The 17059-nt window shown below is 36.8% G+C and overlaps 4 protein-coding genes across 5 annotated transcripts; 3 read left to right on the top strand and 1 right to left on the bottom strand.

Annotated features, from left to right (window-relative positions):
• The first annotated feature begins 5868 nt into the window (after positions 1-5868).
• On the top strand, positions 5869-8713 carry LOC140796859 (probable aldo-keto reductase 1). Its single transcript, XM_073150006.1, has 7 exons — positions 5869-6199; positions 6298-6465; positions 6563-6766; positions 6853-7025; positions 7373-7469; positions 7588-7741; positions 8357-8713. Exons 1-7 carry the CDS (start codon positions 6137-6139, stop codon positions 8548-8550), a joined length of 1053 nt encoding a protein of 350 aa, XP_073006107.1. The 5' UTR covers positions 5869-6136; the 3' UTR covers positions 8551-8713.
• Positions 8714-9836: 1123 nt separating this feature from the next.
• On the bottom strand, positions 9837-11265 carry LOC140796233 (early light-induced protein 2, chloroplastic-like). 2 transcript variants are annotated; one of them, XM_073149170.1, is made up of 3 exons: positions 10873-11265; positions 10669-10752; positions 9837-10365 (listed from the first exon to the last, which is right to left on the bottom strand). In XM_073149170.1, the coding sequence occupies exons 1-3, from the start codon at positions 10996-10998 to the stop codon at positions 10021-10023; spliced, it is 555 nt and encodes a 184-aa protein (XP_073005271.1). In that variant the 5' UTR covers positions 10999-11265; the 3' UTR covers positions 9837-10020. The 2 variants fall into 2 exon arrangements, with proteins under 2 accessions (XP_073005271.1, XP_073005270.1); XM_073149169.1 differs by having other exon boundaries at positions 10669-10755; positions 10873-11084.
• A 1444-nt stretch (positions 11266-12709) lies between these two features.
• LOC140796955 (early light-induced protein 2, chloroplastic-like) lies at positions 12710-14135 on the top strand. Its single transcript, XM_073150179.1, has 3 exons — positions 12710-13234; positions 13343-13408; positions 13605-14135. The coding sequence occupies exons 1-3, from the start codon at positions 13106-13108 to the stop codon at positions 13947-13949; spliced, it is 540 nt and encodes a 179-aa protein (XP_073006280.1). The 5' UTR covers positions 12710-13105; the 3' UTR covers positions 13950-14135.
• A 1565-nt stretch (positions 14136-15700) lies between these two features.
• On the top strand, positions 15701-16994 carry LOC140796958 (early light-induced protein 2, chloroplastic-like). Its single transcript, XM_073150181.1, has 3 exons — positions 15701-16144; positions 16253-16318; positions 16515-16994. Exons 1-3 carry the CDS (start codon positions 16016-16018, stop codon positions 16857-16859), a joined length of 540 nt encoding a protein of 179 aa, XP_073006282.1. The 5' UTR covers positions 15701-16015; the 3' UTR covers positions 16860-16994.
• The last annotated feature ends 65 nt before the right edge of the window (positions 16995-17059 follow it).

Genomic DNA, 17059 nt, shown 5'->3' with positions numbered 1-17059 from the left:
ATCCACAGTTGCATAATATAGATTTCTTGTGCAAAAATATGCCTAATTACAAAAGCAGACATCATTTTCTTGGTTGCTGGAGTTAGGTTGCAAGTGATACAGTTTGATCTTAAAATGTTTGCTCCATAAAAGCCACGGTCCGAATCCACCAACTGACACCATTCACAGATATCAGATGCATATACACTTTCATGGCCATGATAGTGAACTAGTGCTTATAGTAAACATTAGATCAGATTGCAGTAGATTGCTATTAGAGATAAAAAATTTAATGCCATTAAAACATCCTTTTAGAGAGAGAAAGAAATAGAAAGGTGGTCCCCTTGAGGTCGAGTCTTCTTATAACAACCAATTTGGCTGTGCTTATATTATAATAATAATAATATTATTATTATTATTATTATTACTATTATTAAGAGAATCTGGGTTAGTATGAAAGGCTGCTCCAAAAGCCTTAAAAAGCTTGTAGTAAATTTGGAAACCCTAACTGCATGGTGGTATCCTGGGCGTGACATTATTTAATATATTCTTTTGTATTTGGGACCACTCAACTCCTAATTGAACTTAGTCTTCTTTTTAACATTGGCGTTACAACTATAACCAATGACTAATAATCAAAGTTATACAACCCACCCACCCCTCCCTTCCTTTTTCTATATATATCCTCTTCCTCTTCCTCTTTGTTCTCCTATTCCATAGAGCTCTCTCTCTCTCTCTCTCTCTCTCTCTCTCTCTCTCTCTCTTGATGGAGTGGAGTGATGTGGTGTACCATAAGAAGCTGAAGCTGCCAGCATGATCTGATCTCTTTCTCCCCACGCTCTTAAAAATCTTGCAAGGGAGCAAATCAGATCATGTTGCAGTTTCATCTGCTGATGGGAGCACATGAAAACCCTAATCCAAAGTTCCTTCATAGTTTTCTCCTTAATTCTAACCACTGTAGGTTATACTGAATGATGTTGCTATAGTTTCCCTTTTTTTCTTTCTTATTAATTCTTCGTTCTTCTGATTTTCTTTGTTTTTGTTTTATCATACTTGGGATCATGGATTAGAGGGCGACAACTGGGTGAGTTCTTGTTCGATTTAATCTATATCTTTCTTAGGATTAATTAATCCATGAAAAGTTAGTCTACGTTCTCTATTAATTTATGAATATTTTTCGGTACATGTAATTAATTTGGTGCATATATACGGACATGAGCTATTTCGTTCTTGACCTATCATATAAAGGTCCTTATCCTATCACACATTTGCATCTCTTTATACAATTACAGCGTCTTACACACTTGCATTAACATCAAATTATAATGAAATATTAGCTGATGAAAGTTATATATCTATCTATATCTTTGTGGTTATAGATTTTGACATTGTGCCTACGTTGGGGCATTTAATTTTATTTCTTTCATTTTCAAGTATTTGCAACTTGCAATGTTAGGTAGCCATAAGAAAGAAGCGTGAGGGGTTGTGTCACATTTGCTGTGAACTTCTTTCTTTCTTTCTCATTTAGACTTCTTAATTATTATTTAACAAATAATAATCTGGACTTTAGTATATTCATTCACCTTTTATCTTTTTGCTATGTGCTGAAAAGTTCAAATATCCTTCAGTGATTTGTTTGTACCCACAAAAGCCTTAACATGCATCCACTTACATGGTGGGTGAGCCATCTCTCCTTGGTATCCAGATGGAGGAGGAGGAAACCTTGGTATCCAGATGAGAATCTCTCCTAGTCAATTAGGTGTTTGTCTTGCATCAGTTTATTCCCATGAAGTCCACAATCCATGCCATCATGCTTGACCATGGAAAAAAAATGGGAGTATCTTTATTTGTATGGTTACAAAACTTACCTCTTATATAATCTGTTAATGTTTTACTAAAGCCCCTATGTTTGTGAGTGGGGCATCTTGAAGAAAAGGGAGAGGTTGAGAAAAGGATATTGGAGAAGAGTGAGAAAAGAAATTTGTCTCAATTGTGGAAAAGGAATCACCTTTATAACACAAGTCCTAATGGAAGGAGGAAAAAAAGGTATTTTAAATGTCAACTTTGAAAGCATGTTGATGTCTTAACTTGATGGCATCTGATGACTAGTTATGAAAATAATAAAAGTCATGCATGACAAGTTGTAGGACCCTCTACATACAAACTCTCTTCCCTGTCACACAAAACCTGATACATCTTTAAACAAAGATCCAAGGATAGAGTATTTCAATCCAATTACAATATTTCTTAAGACTCATAATCCAAACATCTTTCTGTTGTAGAGTGAGAACAATCAAACAATTGCAATGTTGTTATTCTTGTTCTGAGCTGACATAATTTATCCTAGGATAAGTGAAATATAGTTCTACTTAGAGGAATGAGACAAGACCTCACCCTTTGGGCAAGGATGTCTGGTTGTGAGATGTATGGCGAGCATGGACCATTTCCTCAAGGATGGCAGCTCTATCTTAGTTGGATGATAGCTACACTGCAACAAACAAAATCTAAAAGAAGCTAAAGTGATACACAAGAAGATAAATAGCACCGTGCCTTATCTTAAGAATATCTAATTCACTATAGGTCCAGTGTTGAACAGTTCATGGACAATGACAGGGGTAAAAGAAGACTCCGAAAGAAACATTTTGGCACTTGCTTTCATGCCATAATGGCGAACGGAGTTGTTCAATTGATAGGAAAACGATACCATTAATCTTCTCCTTTGGCAAAACAAAAGAAAGAGAGTTGCAAGTTGACTGTAATCAATATGCACAAGGAAGTAAAGCTGAACGTTTACACATTAAGAAGGACCTCATTTGAGCCTAAACTTGAAGGTCCCAAGAGCCAAAACATTATATCTCTGTTATGAGATTCTTCTCAGACCTTATATAATAGGATAGCTAGAAGACGCTTCTCCTTTGCTGTTTACTCTTGGCATAGTCTCAGCTCATTCATAGGATGCTCGTAACTCTGCAATCCCCCCTGAATCAAATAGTTCTTTCCAACCTTTAATAAAATAGATCCTAATAGAGAGGTACATGGTTAACCACGTAATAAGAAAGCCATCAGCTGTTTTTTCGTCATAGTAAAGAGAGTAGTTGAAGAGTCAGAATTGCGATGCTCCAAATAGATCGACCAACTTCTTTAGAACTACCAGCACGGCAAGGGAACAAACTACAGTCTCTACAAATGATTCGGTGTGAATGCGAGTGAAAATCCAATGGGCAATGGCGAAACCCTGAATGGTCTTAGACGGTGCAATATGCATAGCAAATGCCCTCCAATAATAAGAAACCAAAGGAGTAGATGTCAGATACTAATATTTCTCATTAAATCCTTCAAAGAAAAGTAAGTGCCGAAAGTCATTAGTATGCAATTTATAGAACAATTACATAAGAAATATTGTAAAACAGAGATATTAATGAGCTTAAAAGTAATGAGGATACCAGTAACAGAGGGAACTGTTAAAGCTCCACTAGTTGTATACAAAGTAGAGGATAGCAGATATTAGAGATGGGAGTATGATTGCACATTTGCACTTTGATGGAAACTAAAGAGGAATGGATGATAAAAAGCTATTACTATGGAATAAGTTCTAGCAAAAATGAAATATTTTTTTAACAATAATGTAATACCTTTTATTTGGAGGAATTATATAGTATGATGCATGATTCTTTTTTGTTGTTGTAATATGATGCAAAAGAAATAAAATTATCTTCCAATGAGTATTTATCCGATATATTCCACGGTCAAAGTGTATTTTTTGTAATACGTTACAAAAAAAAAAAGATGAATACATCACATATTTTCTGTAAAATGTGAATGTAGATAGTTTGAAGTAGAACAACTGACTTAATTTTACAAACTAAAAGTTAAACTCTCCTGAAAGTGCAAGAAAAATTTATATTTAACATCGTATCTTTTCACGTATTTGTAGTTAATATTTTATGTTTTTAAATTTGTAAACTACTCCTTATTAGGTTTTAGTAGTAGCAAGATTGGACTTTTGAAACTGAATGCATTTAATTTTGTATACTGGATGCACTTAAAGCTGAATACATTCAATTTCAAGTGACATAGGCATAAGAATTTGGGCCGAGAGTCCAACACTGGACTGGCTTAGGTGGGCTAATATTGGGCCAGGCCCATCTCAGCCTACATCCATGCGAATTAAAGCGAGATCAAAAGGTGACATCTTTCTATAAACACCCCTCCAATAGTATCAAAACTTTTGCAAAGTAGTCCAAACCTCGTTCGCTAAGCAAAGCCCAAACACCAACGAGACTTCCTCTACAAAATCATCTCTATAAAATAGATCCTTATTATCGGAACAATTTGGACAACAAGTCTGGGAATCGAATTAATGGAGCCAATGGTTCCTAGAGTGAAACTGGGATTGGAGGTAGATTTCTTCTTACAATCGAACAAAGATCATAAACAAGCAGCAAGAGAGCTACACTAGAATTCATCAGGAAAATTGCAAATGAAATAATGTGCATGAAGAGATAAAATTATATGCCACAACGGTAGCGGAAAGATAAAATCATGTTCTCATATTTTTTTTTTTGTAACTTATTATATTACAGAAATTTTTTTTTTCACAGATCATATTATCTAAGTTCACATATTACGTTTAATTTTACTATAAAGTATATCTAATATATATATATATATATACGTGTATTAAAACATATTTTACAATTATTTTATGTATCATATGGTTTCTTTCTTTCACGTAATTTCTCTAGGCTTTTAATTAGCTCTTTTATGATCCACAATTATACACACACATGTAAGTACTTCATAGTTTCTCTTCTTTAGTTTTTTCCTGGTCAGCAGTTGCATGTAACATAGGATTTTTTTACTTCTTTCTAGATATATGGTTATATGTGCATACTATATGGTTCCCATTTAATTCATTCTCTGATCTGCGGTTATATTTACATAATACATAATTTTTCTCTTTTAATTTTACAAAAATCTTACTTTTTTCAAAAAATTTGTAAATTACTCCTTAATATTTTCGAAAATATTTGTAGAGGACACTCCCAACCTGTCTTGTGATTGGCATTTGGGCTAAGAGTTTAGCGCTTTGTTTGGATGGAGAGAATAGGCAAGAAAAAAAAGTTAATAAGAGAAGAGAACAAAAAAAAAAAAGTTTACTCTGTTTAATTTAATCATAGAAAAAAAAGATAAAAATAACATGTTTACCATTATACCCTTCATCTAATATTTAATCATTAAAATAAATCACCACAAACTATAAAATCCATAAGAATATACTCTTTAATAAATGAAGTTTTGATAAAATAAAAATAAAAATAAAAATAAAAGTAACATATATGAGTTATATTATCTACAAGCTATAAATATCCAACACAAGCTATAATATTTAGGTGGCGTTTAGTTAAGATATTCTTATTCATGAATTAAGATTCTCTTAAATATATTTTATAATAAAATACTCAGTTATATATATTTTGATTAAATTTTATTTAAGATAAATCACATGATAAGCAATGCATAAAAATCTTAAATCTTATCACAGGTAGAATCTAAAATATTTAAGTAAATAGTATAATAGAATATAGATATATTCGAAATATTAAAATATAAATAGAGTCTATTTTTTCTTTTCTTTTTTCTTTCTCTCCCATTCTCTCATTTTTGCGGACAACTATATTTTTCTCCACTCTTCTTCTAATTAATTAATTAGTATCGAATCATGCCCTTAATTTAAATAAGAAATAATTATTTTCTCCTGTCTCCAATTCTCTTTCATCCAATTTGGATGTCGTCTCCGATTCTCTTTCATCAAATTTGGGTCCATCTCAGCCTACGTCCGTACGAATTAAAGCGAGATAAAAAAAAAAACATCGTTAACTGAGCACTGAGGTCTGAGCTCCTTCAGCAGTGTCAAAAAGGTGACATTCTATTCGTTTCAACTCGATCCTCCTTGAATTCCCAAACGGGTCAATCCAAACCTCTGGGCCTCTTTCGCAGCCCTCGCTTAGCAAAGCCATGAGCTCATCAAAGGACGATTCTTCCACTCCCTCGCTTAGCAAAGCCGTGCTCACCAAGGATACTTTCTCAATAGGATCATCTCTATAAATAGGCCCTTGTCCAAACAATTTGAACGACAACTCTGGGGATCGAATCAATGGAGCAAGCAATAGTGGCCCAAATGGTTCCCAGGGTGAAACTGGGATCACAGGGATTGAAGGTATATTTCTTCTTCAAATCTAACAAAGTTCTTAAAATTTTCTTAATTAAAGCTTCTTTCTTTTCTTTTCTTTTTGTTGGGGATTTTGTAACCTGGAGGTATCCAAGTTGGGATTTGGGTGCATGGGCCTCACCGGAGTATACAATTCTCCGGTCTCCGACGAAGCCGGCGTCGCCATCATCAAGCACGCTTTCCGAGAAGGTATCACCTTCTTCGACACCTCGGATTTCTACGGACCACACACTAATGAAATCTTAGTCGGCAAGGTTCACTTCCTCTCTCTCGTCTCTCATCCTCTTCGAGGAATGAACGGAAATTTACAGTTTATACCCCTATATTTTTTTTGGTATTTGTATCCTTTAGGCCTTGAAGCAGTTACCCAGGGAGAAGATCCAATTGGCTACAAAGTTTGGAATTTTCCTATATGATTCCACAAGGCATGCGATTAATGGCAAGCCGGAGTACGTGCGCGCTTGCTGTGAGGCGAGTCTCGAGCGACTCGGAGTCGATTACATTGATCTTTACTACCAGCATAGAATTGATAAGACTGTGCCAATAGAGGAAACAGTGAGTAGTACTCTAATTAGTGTAGATAGTTTGGCTAAGTTCATTGTTGCTAGGATGGTTGGTGATTGAAGTTGGGGATTTTGTAGATGGGAGAGCTCAAGAAGTTGGTGGAAGAGGGGAAAATTAAGTACATTGGGTTGTCGGAGGCTAGCCCGGAGACCATTAGGCGTGCGCACGCCGTGCACCCGATCTCGGCATTGCAGATGGAGTGGTCTCTTTGGACAAGGGATATCGAGTCCGAGATTGTACCGGTGTGCAGGTAAGTTGTTTGTTGAATTGTCAGTAGTTGTTTTGATAGGGGATGATATAAATGTGAACTTGGTTTGTCTTTGCTATCTAAATAAGTTCTTCAAGAAGTTTTGACATAAAAGTTGTTCTATGCCAATCTCAATATAAACTAACTGTTATATAATAGATCATATTTTAGGGGATCTTAGGGAAATTAACATGCTCACTAAAATTTAACTGATCTGATCGGCTTAGACAACCAAACATCTTGCAAGAAAGTAAACAGAACACCTAAAGATGCTTCAAGTGAGATAGTTATTCTATGCATCTCTGACCAAAGTAATCCTACTTGTGCTTATGGTGTCATTTGGAATGCAGAGAACTGGGTATTGGAATAGTTCCATACAGCCCTCTTGGCCGTGGTTTTTTTGGTGGGAAAGGAGTCGTAGAAGAATTGCCACCTAATACGGCCTTGGTAATAAAGTTTAGATTTCTTGACGTTTGAGAAAATTTGAGATCTCTTCTGATTAATATGCTTGTGTAATTGGTTATTCAAAATTTCTTTCTCATGATTAAACTTCCGAATCTATCAGAATTCACACCCAAGGTTTACTGGAGAAAACTTACAAAGGAACAAACCTCTGTATTTGCGACTGGAAAGTCTAGCGACGAAGCATCATTGTACCCCTGCTCAGCTAGCTTTAGCTTGGATTCTTCATCAAGGGGATGATGTTGCTCCTATCCCAGGTAACCTTGGCTGTAAATTTGCAATAATAATACTGCCGGCCTCATCAAGTATCATTTATAATATGCCCCCTTGTATCCACGAGAAGTTTATTCTTATCCTAATAAGAAAAATGCAGAAGGTTATGGAAGAGCCTGAATCTTATAATGATTAAAAAGGACGGCAGACTAGGAACTATTGCCATAACTTATGAATTTATGTCAGCTTGACAGTATATTTAGTTTCTTATCTTGTTCTGAACAATACACTTTGGAGACTTCGAACTGTTTATTAGTCTCAATTATTAGGAGTTTGGTTATATAGATCTTTTCCTCTTCTTAGTGGCTGCTTAAGAAAAAGTGTGGCGCTTAGAGTGGTTAACTAACTGTTTACCTAGCAGGTAAAGCTGAAAGAAAATGGAAGTTTGGAACTTTTATCTCCTATTGTCTTATTTTTCAAATAGTGAAGGTCTGAAGATTTATAGTCCTTCATGTGTGGGATGAATTAGATCGATGGAAAATTCAGAAACATAAGAAAAGCCAAACTGAGAAATATTTATACCTATGACACAAAGAACATTCATCTGGTGCTTTATATATAGCCTATTCTTCACTTTCTCCCTATTTCCGATGTTTCAGGAACAACCAAGATCAGGAACCTGGATGACAACATTGGCTCTTTAAAAGTGAAGCTCACAGAAGATGACCTGAAAGAAATATCTGATGCAATCCATGAAGAAGAGGTAACAGGTTCCAGAAACTTCAGTACCTACGAACATTTGAACTGGAAGTATGCAAATACGCCAAAGAAACAGAACAATTCCTCTGCATAAGGCCCTGTTATCCCTTCTTTGCCTTGTTAGCACTTGGCATCCTATTATTTTTCCCGTCTTTTTAAGAAGCTCTGTAATGATGGATGGTGAGATCCTTTGTCTTTCCACCTTGGCTGGAAGTTTTCGAGCTATCCTTATAGTATTTAAGAAAAATGTTGGATGAGGTGGATATGTTTTCTAAGATATATGTTTTCGCATAATGTTAAAATAACCAAATAATCGAAAAGTCAAACTATTGAGAATTTTTAAATAACACCATTTCTTTTCACCAGTTTTTGATTAACTTCTCATTTTTAAGAAATCTGTAATCTGACCCCTTACTTTTTCTTTTTGTAATTATTTTTTTCTGTAATTTTTATGTGACATTATGAGTTAACTAAAGCCAATCATTTTCAAATAAAAATACATCAACCAAAGAATTTTTTTTAACATTAAAATAATTATAAAATACTTTATTCATTAGTGGAATAGGTAGAATGATTAAATCTAGAAAAATATTTTTGATTAATTTGGTGAGTTACACCGAGATATGGTTTAAAAAGATAAGGTTAAAAAAATTTCAAAATATTTTTTATAATTTAATTAGTAGAGTTACATAAATCATATATTAAAATTAATTTTATTTAGTTAGCTAGCTAATATTTTTAAACAATAAAAACCAAATGTAAAAGTCAAGTAATAAATATTTCATAACAAAAATAGATAGACTTGATCAAATGGTCCAGCTAGACCGTACCCGATTCGGCCTGGATCCGGTTAAGGCTCGACCCGGCCTAAGCCCTAACTACCCATGGGTAGCACAGGCCAACCCTTTGCTTGCTCGACCCGGCCCGAAAGCTCGCCCCTTTGGCCAACAACAAAACTCGCTCGTTCTGCTACAGTAATTTACCGTTTTGCTACAGTAACAACCAACAGAAATTTTAGTATTGTACCGTTTTGTATTATTTTAAGCACACCTTTAAAATTTTTAATTTATTTTAATTATTTTTTAAATGGAGGAACATAATTAGTTTTTTTAAAAATAAGTTAATAGTAAAAAAAATTTAAAAATAGCTAAAATATGGGTTGGGCCAAGTGATTGATGGGTCGGGCCGACCCGGCCCAACCAGATAGCCCGATCTCTCATGGACCGACAGGCAATAACGGGTTAGACTATTCTAGCTCGGCCCAAATGATTAGTGAGTCGGACCATGAACAAATACTTAAGCCCGATTGGCCCAAAAAGCCCGACTCAAAACCGACCCGACTCAAAACCGACCCGGTCCGCCCGATAATCATGCTAAATATAGGCAAAATATAGAATGTTTTTAATAAATTTCCCTATTTCATATTCTAAATCTGCCTGACTCGTGACAATTCATAACAGAAAAAATCAACTTCCATATACATAATTGCCTGACAAGCTATAGCTAGCATTCTAACTCTCATCCTTTGTCTTCAAAAGTTAAGATGAGTACATGATCACTAACTTTACACAAGAGGCCCTCCCTTTAAGTACTCGGTGAAAGCTAATGCAACCAACCCCATCATTGCAAACCGTCCATTCCACAACTCGGCGTTGGCATTCATAAAGCCATCGGTTTTAGACTGCACGTTCTGGCCCTTGAACAAAGGAATCAAGGAGGCAACGGAGAAGACGGCGGCGGTGCCAACGAACCACGGTAAACCGCCGTTCATGAGCTGAGCAAACAAATCATCGCCTCTCGCCACCTCGACCGCCATCGCCGACACGAAGCCGAGCATCGCCAGACGCCCGTTGATCCTCTCCGGCGCCGGCCCGCTGAATGCTAGCACGTCGGAGAACTTGGTGCTCACCTGACATTAGGTTGAACTGGTGGTGAGGAAATATTTTTGCATCTTAAAGAGATTTCTTTTTGAGTCTTTTTTTCATTTCACAACCTACTAATATGTGTTCAATCCTATTTTCAATTCGATCCTTACGTTGTTAAAATAAAAAAAAAAGTATCCCAAGTAGACATAGTGTGACTGGAATAGGTACATAATATAGGGTTGTGAATGAATAAATCCGTTACTTTTAGGTAGGTATCATTGCGTAATAACCTGAACTTTTAAAAAGATTAGATAGAGAAGAAATGGAGGAGGATAAAAATGTCCAACCTTAGCTGCAGGCTTTGGTGCAGGGCTCGGAGTAGGCTGCGGAGGCGGAGTTACCGGCGCCGATTTATCCAATGGCTGCTTTTCCTGCTACCAAAAGAAAAAAAAAGGCACAAAAAATAAGTACTCGTGCTAAAAACCGGCGAAGACTTCATCTACTTGGTAAACCCCACCGTCGATCGACTACCACGTAAACGGTAAACCCACCTCGCTTTGGCATCGGACGCGCAGCACGCGCCCACGTTGCAGAGGGAGACCCGATGAACGGCTCTTCTGGACGACGCGTGGAGCGGCAGACCCCACGTAGGAGCTCAGTGTAGCTGAAGCGGCCATCTTCGATATGAAGCAGAGTTCTTCTCTCCTCTTCTCACTTCCTCACTTCTTCTCAAGTTTGCTTTCCATTTGATGGAACGGAGGATGAAATTTATAGAGGTGGGTGCGGTTGGTCATATTAAAGAGGTGCGTGGTGGCTGCCGTGACGCCACGACAGCTCGGTGGTATGTGGACCTCGCTAGCTTCGCATGGGCTTGGGTGGTGAGTGGTGACGTGGACGGCTTACCATAAGGTGAGAGAAAGTTCGACAAGTTCGGGGAAATGGGTGAGTGCTTGTGGTGCTATATAATATTTATATACGTTTCTCAGGAGGGTGGAGACGTGTACGCTCTTGGCACGTGAAGTGGGTCGGGTATTTTAACCTTTTAAGCTTTTCTAGATATCTAATATTGAAAATATAAATATATAACCTGTGAAAATCTACGTGACATCCTCCCCAACGTTATTAGTCCAATTCTTGAATCAAGGGATTTTGCGAAATCTAGATATCATCTTTCTCTACAGAGCCTTTGTCCCTTACCACCTCCACATATTAATTGCCAATAATACACTGATTTAACTGTGAAATATATTTGATAAGTACTCATTGGATGATAACTTTATCTTTTCGGCATCATATTATAATATTCCTTTATATATTATGATATCTAACTCGCTCAATTAAAAAGTATTATATATGTTATTGTTAGAAGATATTATAGTTTTATTAGAACGTCTTCTAGTTGAGAATGTATTTCTTAAGTTATTTTACGTATTATGTAATTTCAATTTGTAGTTCGTTTGTGATCTATGTCATATAAATAGTTTCTCTTTTTAGCTCTTTTATGTTCCACAGTTATATTATATGATATATATATATATATATATATATTAGGTTTTTTTTATTTAACCGTTTCTCAGTCGAATGTGATACAATAGTTTCTCTTTTAGTTTTTTTTTTCTCAAATCCACAGTTACATGTACATACCATGTAGTTTCTTTTTAAATTTCTTTTACGAACTATAGTTATATTTACATAATACGTAGGTTTTTTATTTTTATTTTATAAGATACGTTTAAGTAGCCAATATGTATAATATTATAAGGGTAAGTTTCCTGTAAAATTAGCAGACAACACAATTTGGACAACAATTGAAAATAAATTGGAAGTAAAAGGTTTCCTATAACATGCCCCTCATATAAAATTAAAAATAAATTATAATTTTGAGAATATACTTAATGGAGAAAAGATGCCAATTCAAAGTAATTATTATAAATAAAATTATTTAATAATTTGACATAGTAATTTGACTTGATGATTTAGCTCGATCTGAATGATTAATAATATATTAAATTAGAGAATTAGTTCGAGAGCATAACGATGAGATACTTAATGACAATTAACTTAATAATGTGACAGCTTAAAACATAAATTAAATAATTTATATATTAATAAAAATTTAGTGTCACTTAAATATATCAAGAGAGTATCGACACCCCTTACAGCTCATGACTAGACTTTGGGTTGAATGATATTAAAACATGACTAGGCAGAATTAGTCAGTTTTTTTTAAAAATTAACTTTGAATTAACTAAATACTCTCGGGGTCGGGTAGCTCTGCAACGTGAAAAGGATAATAGGAAAATAGGTGACCGTGTCAAATAGAAAATAAATTACGATATTTATTTATAAACCATGTTCCAAGTGTAGGAAAATATTCCGATATTTTTTTCACAGATTATATATATATATTTTTCAATAATAGATATCTAGAAAAGCTAAAAAGGTTAAAATACCCGCCCCACTTCACGTGCCCCAAAAGCGTACACGTCTCCAAATCCCTGGGCAACGTAGCACCACAAGCACTCACCCATTTCCCCAAACTTCTCGAACCTTCTCCCACCTTCTGGTAACCCGGTCGACCACATCACCACTCACCACCCGAGCCCATGCGGAGCTAGCGGGGTCCACGTACCTCTGAGCTGACGTGGCTTCCCGGCAGCCACCGTGCCCCTCTTTGTTACGACCAAACCGCACTGCACCCTTCTCTATAAATTATACTCTCCCTTCCATCAAATGGAGAGCAAAAGTGAGAAGAAGTGACGAGAACTTTGCTTCATATTTAACATGGCCGCTTCAGCTACACTGAGTTCTTCCTACGTGGGATCGACGGCGCCGCGCGTCGTCCACAAGAGCCGCTCATCGGGTCTCCCTTCGCAACGTGGGGGCGTCCTGCGCGTCCGATGCCAAAGCGAGGTGGGTTTACTGTTTACGTGGTAGTCGATCGACGGTGGTGGTTTTACCAAGTAGATGAAGTCTTCGCCGGTTTTTTGCACGAGAACTTATTTTTTGTTTTGGTAGCAGGGAAAGCAGCCACTGGGGAGATCGTCGCCGGGGACTCCGAGCCCTGCACCAAAGCCTGCAGCTAAGGTTGGACATTTTTATCGTCAATGATATGTACCTTAAGAAAATGGATTTATTAGGAATAGTTTCTTTTTCAACAACATAAGATCGAATTGAAAATACGAATAAACACATATTATAGATTGTGAAATGAAAAAAGACTCAAAAGGAAATCTATCAAGATGCAAAATGAGTTCTCACCACCAGTTCAACATAATTTCAGGTGAGCACCAAGTTCTCCGACGTGCTAGCGTTCAGCGGGCCGGCGCCGGAGAGGATCAACGGGCGTCTGGCGATGCTCGGCTTCGTGTCGGCGATGGCAGTCGAGGTGGCGAGAGGCGATGACTTGTTTGCTCAGCTCATGAACGGCGGTTTACCGTGGTTCGTCGGCACCGCCGCAGTCTTCTCTGTTGCCTCCTTGATTCCTTTGTTCAAGGGCCAGAACGTGCAGTCTAAAACCGATGGCTTTATGAATGCCAACGCCGAGTTGTGGAATGGAAGGTTTGCAATGATGGGGTTGGTCGCATTAGCTTTCACCGAGTACTTAAAGGGAGGGCCTCTTGTGTAAAGTTAGTGATCATGTACTCATCTTAACTTTTGAAGACAAAAAGGATGAGAGTTAGAATGCTAGCCGTAGCTTGTCAGGCAATTATGTATATGGGAAGTTGATTTTTTCTGTTATGAATTGCCGCGAGTTGGCAGATTCAGAATATGAATTAGGGAAATTTATTGAAAGCATCCTTTATTTTGCCAATATTACTTGTGAATATTTTTCATTACTCTTACAATTTACAGGTTAATTATGCTTGCCGACTAAGGTTTCATTAGCGTGAGGTCACAATAATCTTAGGTATAGAAGAAGATCATGCACTCTCAGAAATTAAGCGTGCTCGATGATGGCGAAGCCGGCTTCATCAGTGACTGGAGAGGCTTGGATATCTCCAGGTTACAAAATCCGAAAAGATTAAGCGTTAATTAAGAAAAATTTATGATATTTGTTAGATATGAAGAAGAAATCTACCTCCAATCCCTGTGATCCAAGTTTCACTCTCGGAACCATTTGAGTCACGCACTGTCTGCTGTATTATTCTTTTCTCTTCTTATATATCATTCACACTATCTATCTAGTTAATTATCGTCGAGTCAAATTAATATATCAAATTATTAAATAATATTTTTATAATTATTATTTTAAATTAGAGTCGGGAATATGATTTCCTTGATCATAAGAGAGGTATGTGCCAATTTTTCTATAAACCCGGTGGCCGTTATTCTCTATTAGTTCGATTCTCAATTAAAAGCCTATGCGAGAGAAAAAGAGCCTTATAATATTATACATATTAGCTGCATTAAATGTATCTTATAAAATTAAAAATAAAAACCTACGTATTACATAAATATAACTATAGTTCATAAATAAGTAGTACTTACATGTGACTGCAAATCAGTGAAAAAACTAAAAGGGAGACATATATATATATATATATATAACTGTGGAACATTAAAGAGTTAAAAGAGAGAAACTAGCGTATAGTACATACATACATACATATATATATATATATATATATATATATATATATATCAAATATATCATCGAGTACATATCAAATATATTTGGCAGTTAAATGCCAATATTATGTGGACGTGGTAAGGAGACAAAGGCTCTCTAGAGTTTTTAACTGTGATGCAAAATCTCTTGATTCAAGAATTGCACTAATAACGTTAGGAAGGATGTCATGTATATTATTGACTATGGTGAGTCAGTCCACGTATTAGTGATTAATTTATTCATGCCTTTTTTTTTGGGCTTTGTGATTTTCATTTCTTCAATTGGTTCTCCAAATAATAAACGTTCTTTATATAGTGCGAATCTCCTCCATTAAGTATTTGACAGGTCAACGCACTGTTCATACTCTTTTGAGTCATTTTGCTTGCGAAATAAAAATGGTTTCCATTGCACAGGATTAGTCAAATTTTTTTTTTTACATCAAATTAAACCAAATAAATCTCCGGCTGGTTAAATAATGATATTTGTTTGTATTTTAAGTAATTATTATTATTTCTACGAGCCAATATATTTATCGTGTTCATCCAACTATTAGAATTGTATTAGAATTAATAGAATATACACGTAAGCTGAAAGCGAATACATAAACCATATTATAATTCTTTCATTTCTTCATTAGATATTATTTTAAAATAAAATAAAATATTATAGGAAAACATTCGGAATCTATTTTCGCAGATATTTATTTATGTTTTCAATAATAGATATCTAGAAGAGCTTAAAAGGTTAAAATACCCGCCCCACTTCACGTGCCAGGAGCGTACACGTCTCCAAATCCCTGAGCAACGTAGCACCACAAGCACTCACCCATTTCCCCAAACTTCTCGAACCTTCTCCCACCTTCTGGTAACCCGGTCGACCACATCACCACTCACCACCCGAGCCCATGCGGAGCTAGCGGGGTCCACGTACCTCTGAGCTGACGTGGCTTCCCGGCAGCCACCGTGCCCCTCTTTGTTACGACCAAACCGCACTGCACCCTTCTCTATAAATTATACTCTCCCTTCCATCAAATGGAGAGCAAAAGTGAGAAGAAGTGACGAGAACTTTGCTTCATATCTAACATGGCCGCTTCAGCTACACTGAGTTCTTCCTACGTGGGATCGACGGCGCCGCGCGTCGTCCACAAGAGCCGCTCATCGGGTCTCCCTTCGCAACGTGGGGGCGTCCTGCGCGTCCGATGCCAAAGCGAGGTGGGTTTACTGTTTACGTGGTAGTCGATCGACGGTGGTGGTTTTACCAAGTAGATGAAGTCTTCGCCGGTTTTTTGCACGAGAACTTATTTTTTGTTTTGGTAGCAGGGAAAGCAGCCACTGGGGAGATCGTCGCCGGGGACTCCGAGCCCTGCACCAAAGCCTGCAGCTAAGGTTGGACATTTTTATCGTCAATGATATGTACCTTAAGAAAATGGATTTATTAGGAATAGTTTCTTTTTCAACAACATAAGATCGAATTGAAAATACGAATAAACACATATTATAGATTGTGAAATGAAAAAAGACTCAAAAGGAAATCTATCAAGATGCAAAATGAGTTCTCACCACCAGTTCAACATAATTTCAGGTGAGCACCAAGTTCTCCGACGTGCTAGCGTTCAGCGGGCCGGCACCGGAGAGGATCAACGGGCGTCTGGCGATGCTCGGCTTCGTGTCGGCGATGGCGGTCGAGGTGGCGAGAGGGGATGATTTGTTTGTTCAGCTCATGAACGGCGGTTTACCGTGGTTCGTTGGCACCGCCGCCGTCTTCTCCGTTGCCTCCCTGATTCCTTTGTTCAAGGGCCAGAACGTGCAGTCTAAAACCGATGGCTTCATGAATGCCAACGCCGAACTGTGGAATGGAAGGTTTGCAATGATGGGGTTGGTTGCATTAGCTTTCACCGAGTACTTCAAGGGAGGGCCTCTTGTGTAAAGTTAGTGATCATGTACTCATCTTAACTTATGAGGACAAAAGGATGAGAGTTAGACTTCAAGCTTTAAGTTATAGCTTTCTGTAACTACGTTTTTTTGCTCTACTAATGAATATGGAAATTGATTGTTTCTGTTATGAATTGTCACCAGTTGGAATATGTTAGAATATGAAAATAGGGAAATTTAAAATACATCTTATTT

The sequence above is a fragment of the Typha latifolia genome, chromosome 10, assembly GCF_019914945.1.
Source record: "Typha latifolia isolate L0001 chromosome 10, TyphaL0001v2, whole genome shotgun sequence".
NCBI lineage: Eukaryota > Viridiplantae > Streptophyta > Magnoliopsida > Poales > Typhaceae > Typha > Typha latifolia.
Note: the sequence above shows the minus strand (reverse complement) of the source record. Positions and strands in the feature narration are given on the sequence as shown.

Excerpts from the sequence above, each read along its gene's own strand:
- LOC140796233 (XM_073149169.1), bottom strand. The coding sequence starts at position 10,998 with ATGGCCGCTTCAGCTACACTGAGCTCCTACGTGGGGTCTGCCGCTCCA. Across the intron at positions 10,756-10,872 it reads GCGTCCGATGCCAAAGCGAG|CAGGAAAAGCAGCCATTGGA; the intron begins GTGGGTTTACCG and ends TTCTTTTGGTAG. Across the intron at positions 10,366-10,668 it reads CACCAAAGCCTGCAGCTAAG|GTGAGCACCAAGTTCTCCGA; the intron begins GTTGGACATTTT and ends ACCTAATGTCAG.
- LOC140796958 (XM_073150181.1), top strand. The coding sequence starts at position 16,016 with ATGGCCGCTTCAGCTACACTGAGTTCTTCCTACGTGGGATCGACGGCG. Across the intron at positions 16,145-16,252 it reads GCGTCCGATGCCAAAGCGAG|GGAAAGCAGCCACTGGGGAG; the intron begins GTGGGTTTACTG and ends TTTTGGTAGCAG. Across the intron at positions 16,319-16,514 it reads CACCAAAGCCTGCAGCTAAG|GTGAGCACCAAGTTCTCCGA; the intron begins GTTGGACATTTT and ends ACATAATTTCAG.
- LOC140796859 (XM_073150006.1), top strand. The coding sequence starts at position 6,137 with ATGGAGCAAGCAATAGTGGCCCAAATGGTTCCCAGGGTGAAACTGGGA. Across the intron at positions 6,767-6,852 it reads CTGTGCCAATAGAGGAAACA|ATGGGAGAGCTCAAGAAGTT; the intron begins GTGAGTAGTACT and ends GGGATTTTGTAG. Across the intron at positions 7,470-7,587 it reads TGCCACCTAATACGGCCTTG|AATTCACACCCAAGGTTTAC; the intron begins GTAATAAAGTTT and ends CGAATCTATCAG.
- LOC140796955 (XM_073150179.1), top strand. The coding sequence starts at position 13,106 with ATGGCCGCTTCAGCTACACTGAGTTCTTCCTACGTGGGATCGACGGCG. Across the intron at positions 13,235-13,342 it reads GCGTCCGATGCCAAAGCGAG|GGAAAGCAGCCACTGGGGAG; the intron begins GTGGGTTTACTG and ends TTTTGGTAGCAG. Across the intron at positions 13,409-13,604 it reads CACCAAAGCCTGCAGCTAAG|GTGAGCACCAAGTTCTCCGA; the intron begins GTTGGACATTTT and ends ACATAATTTCAG.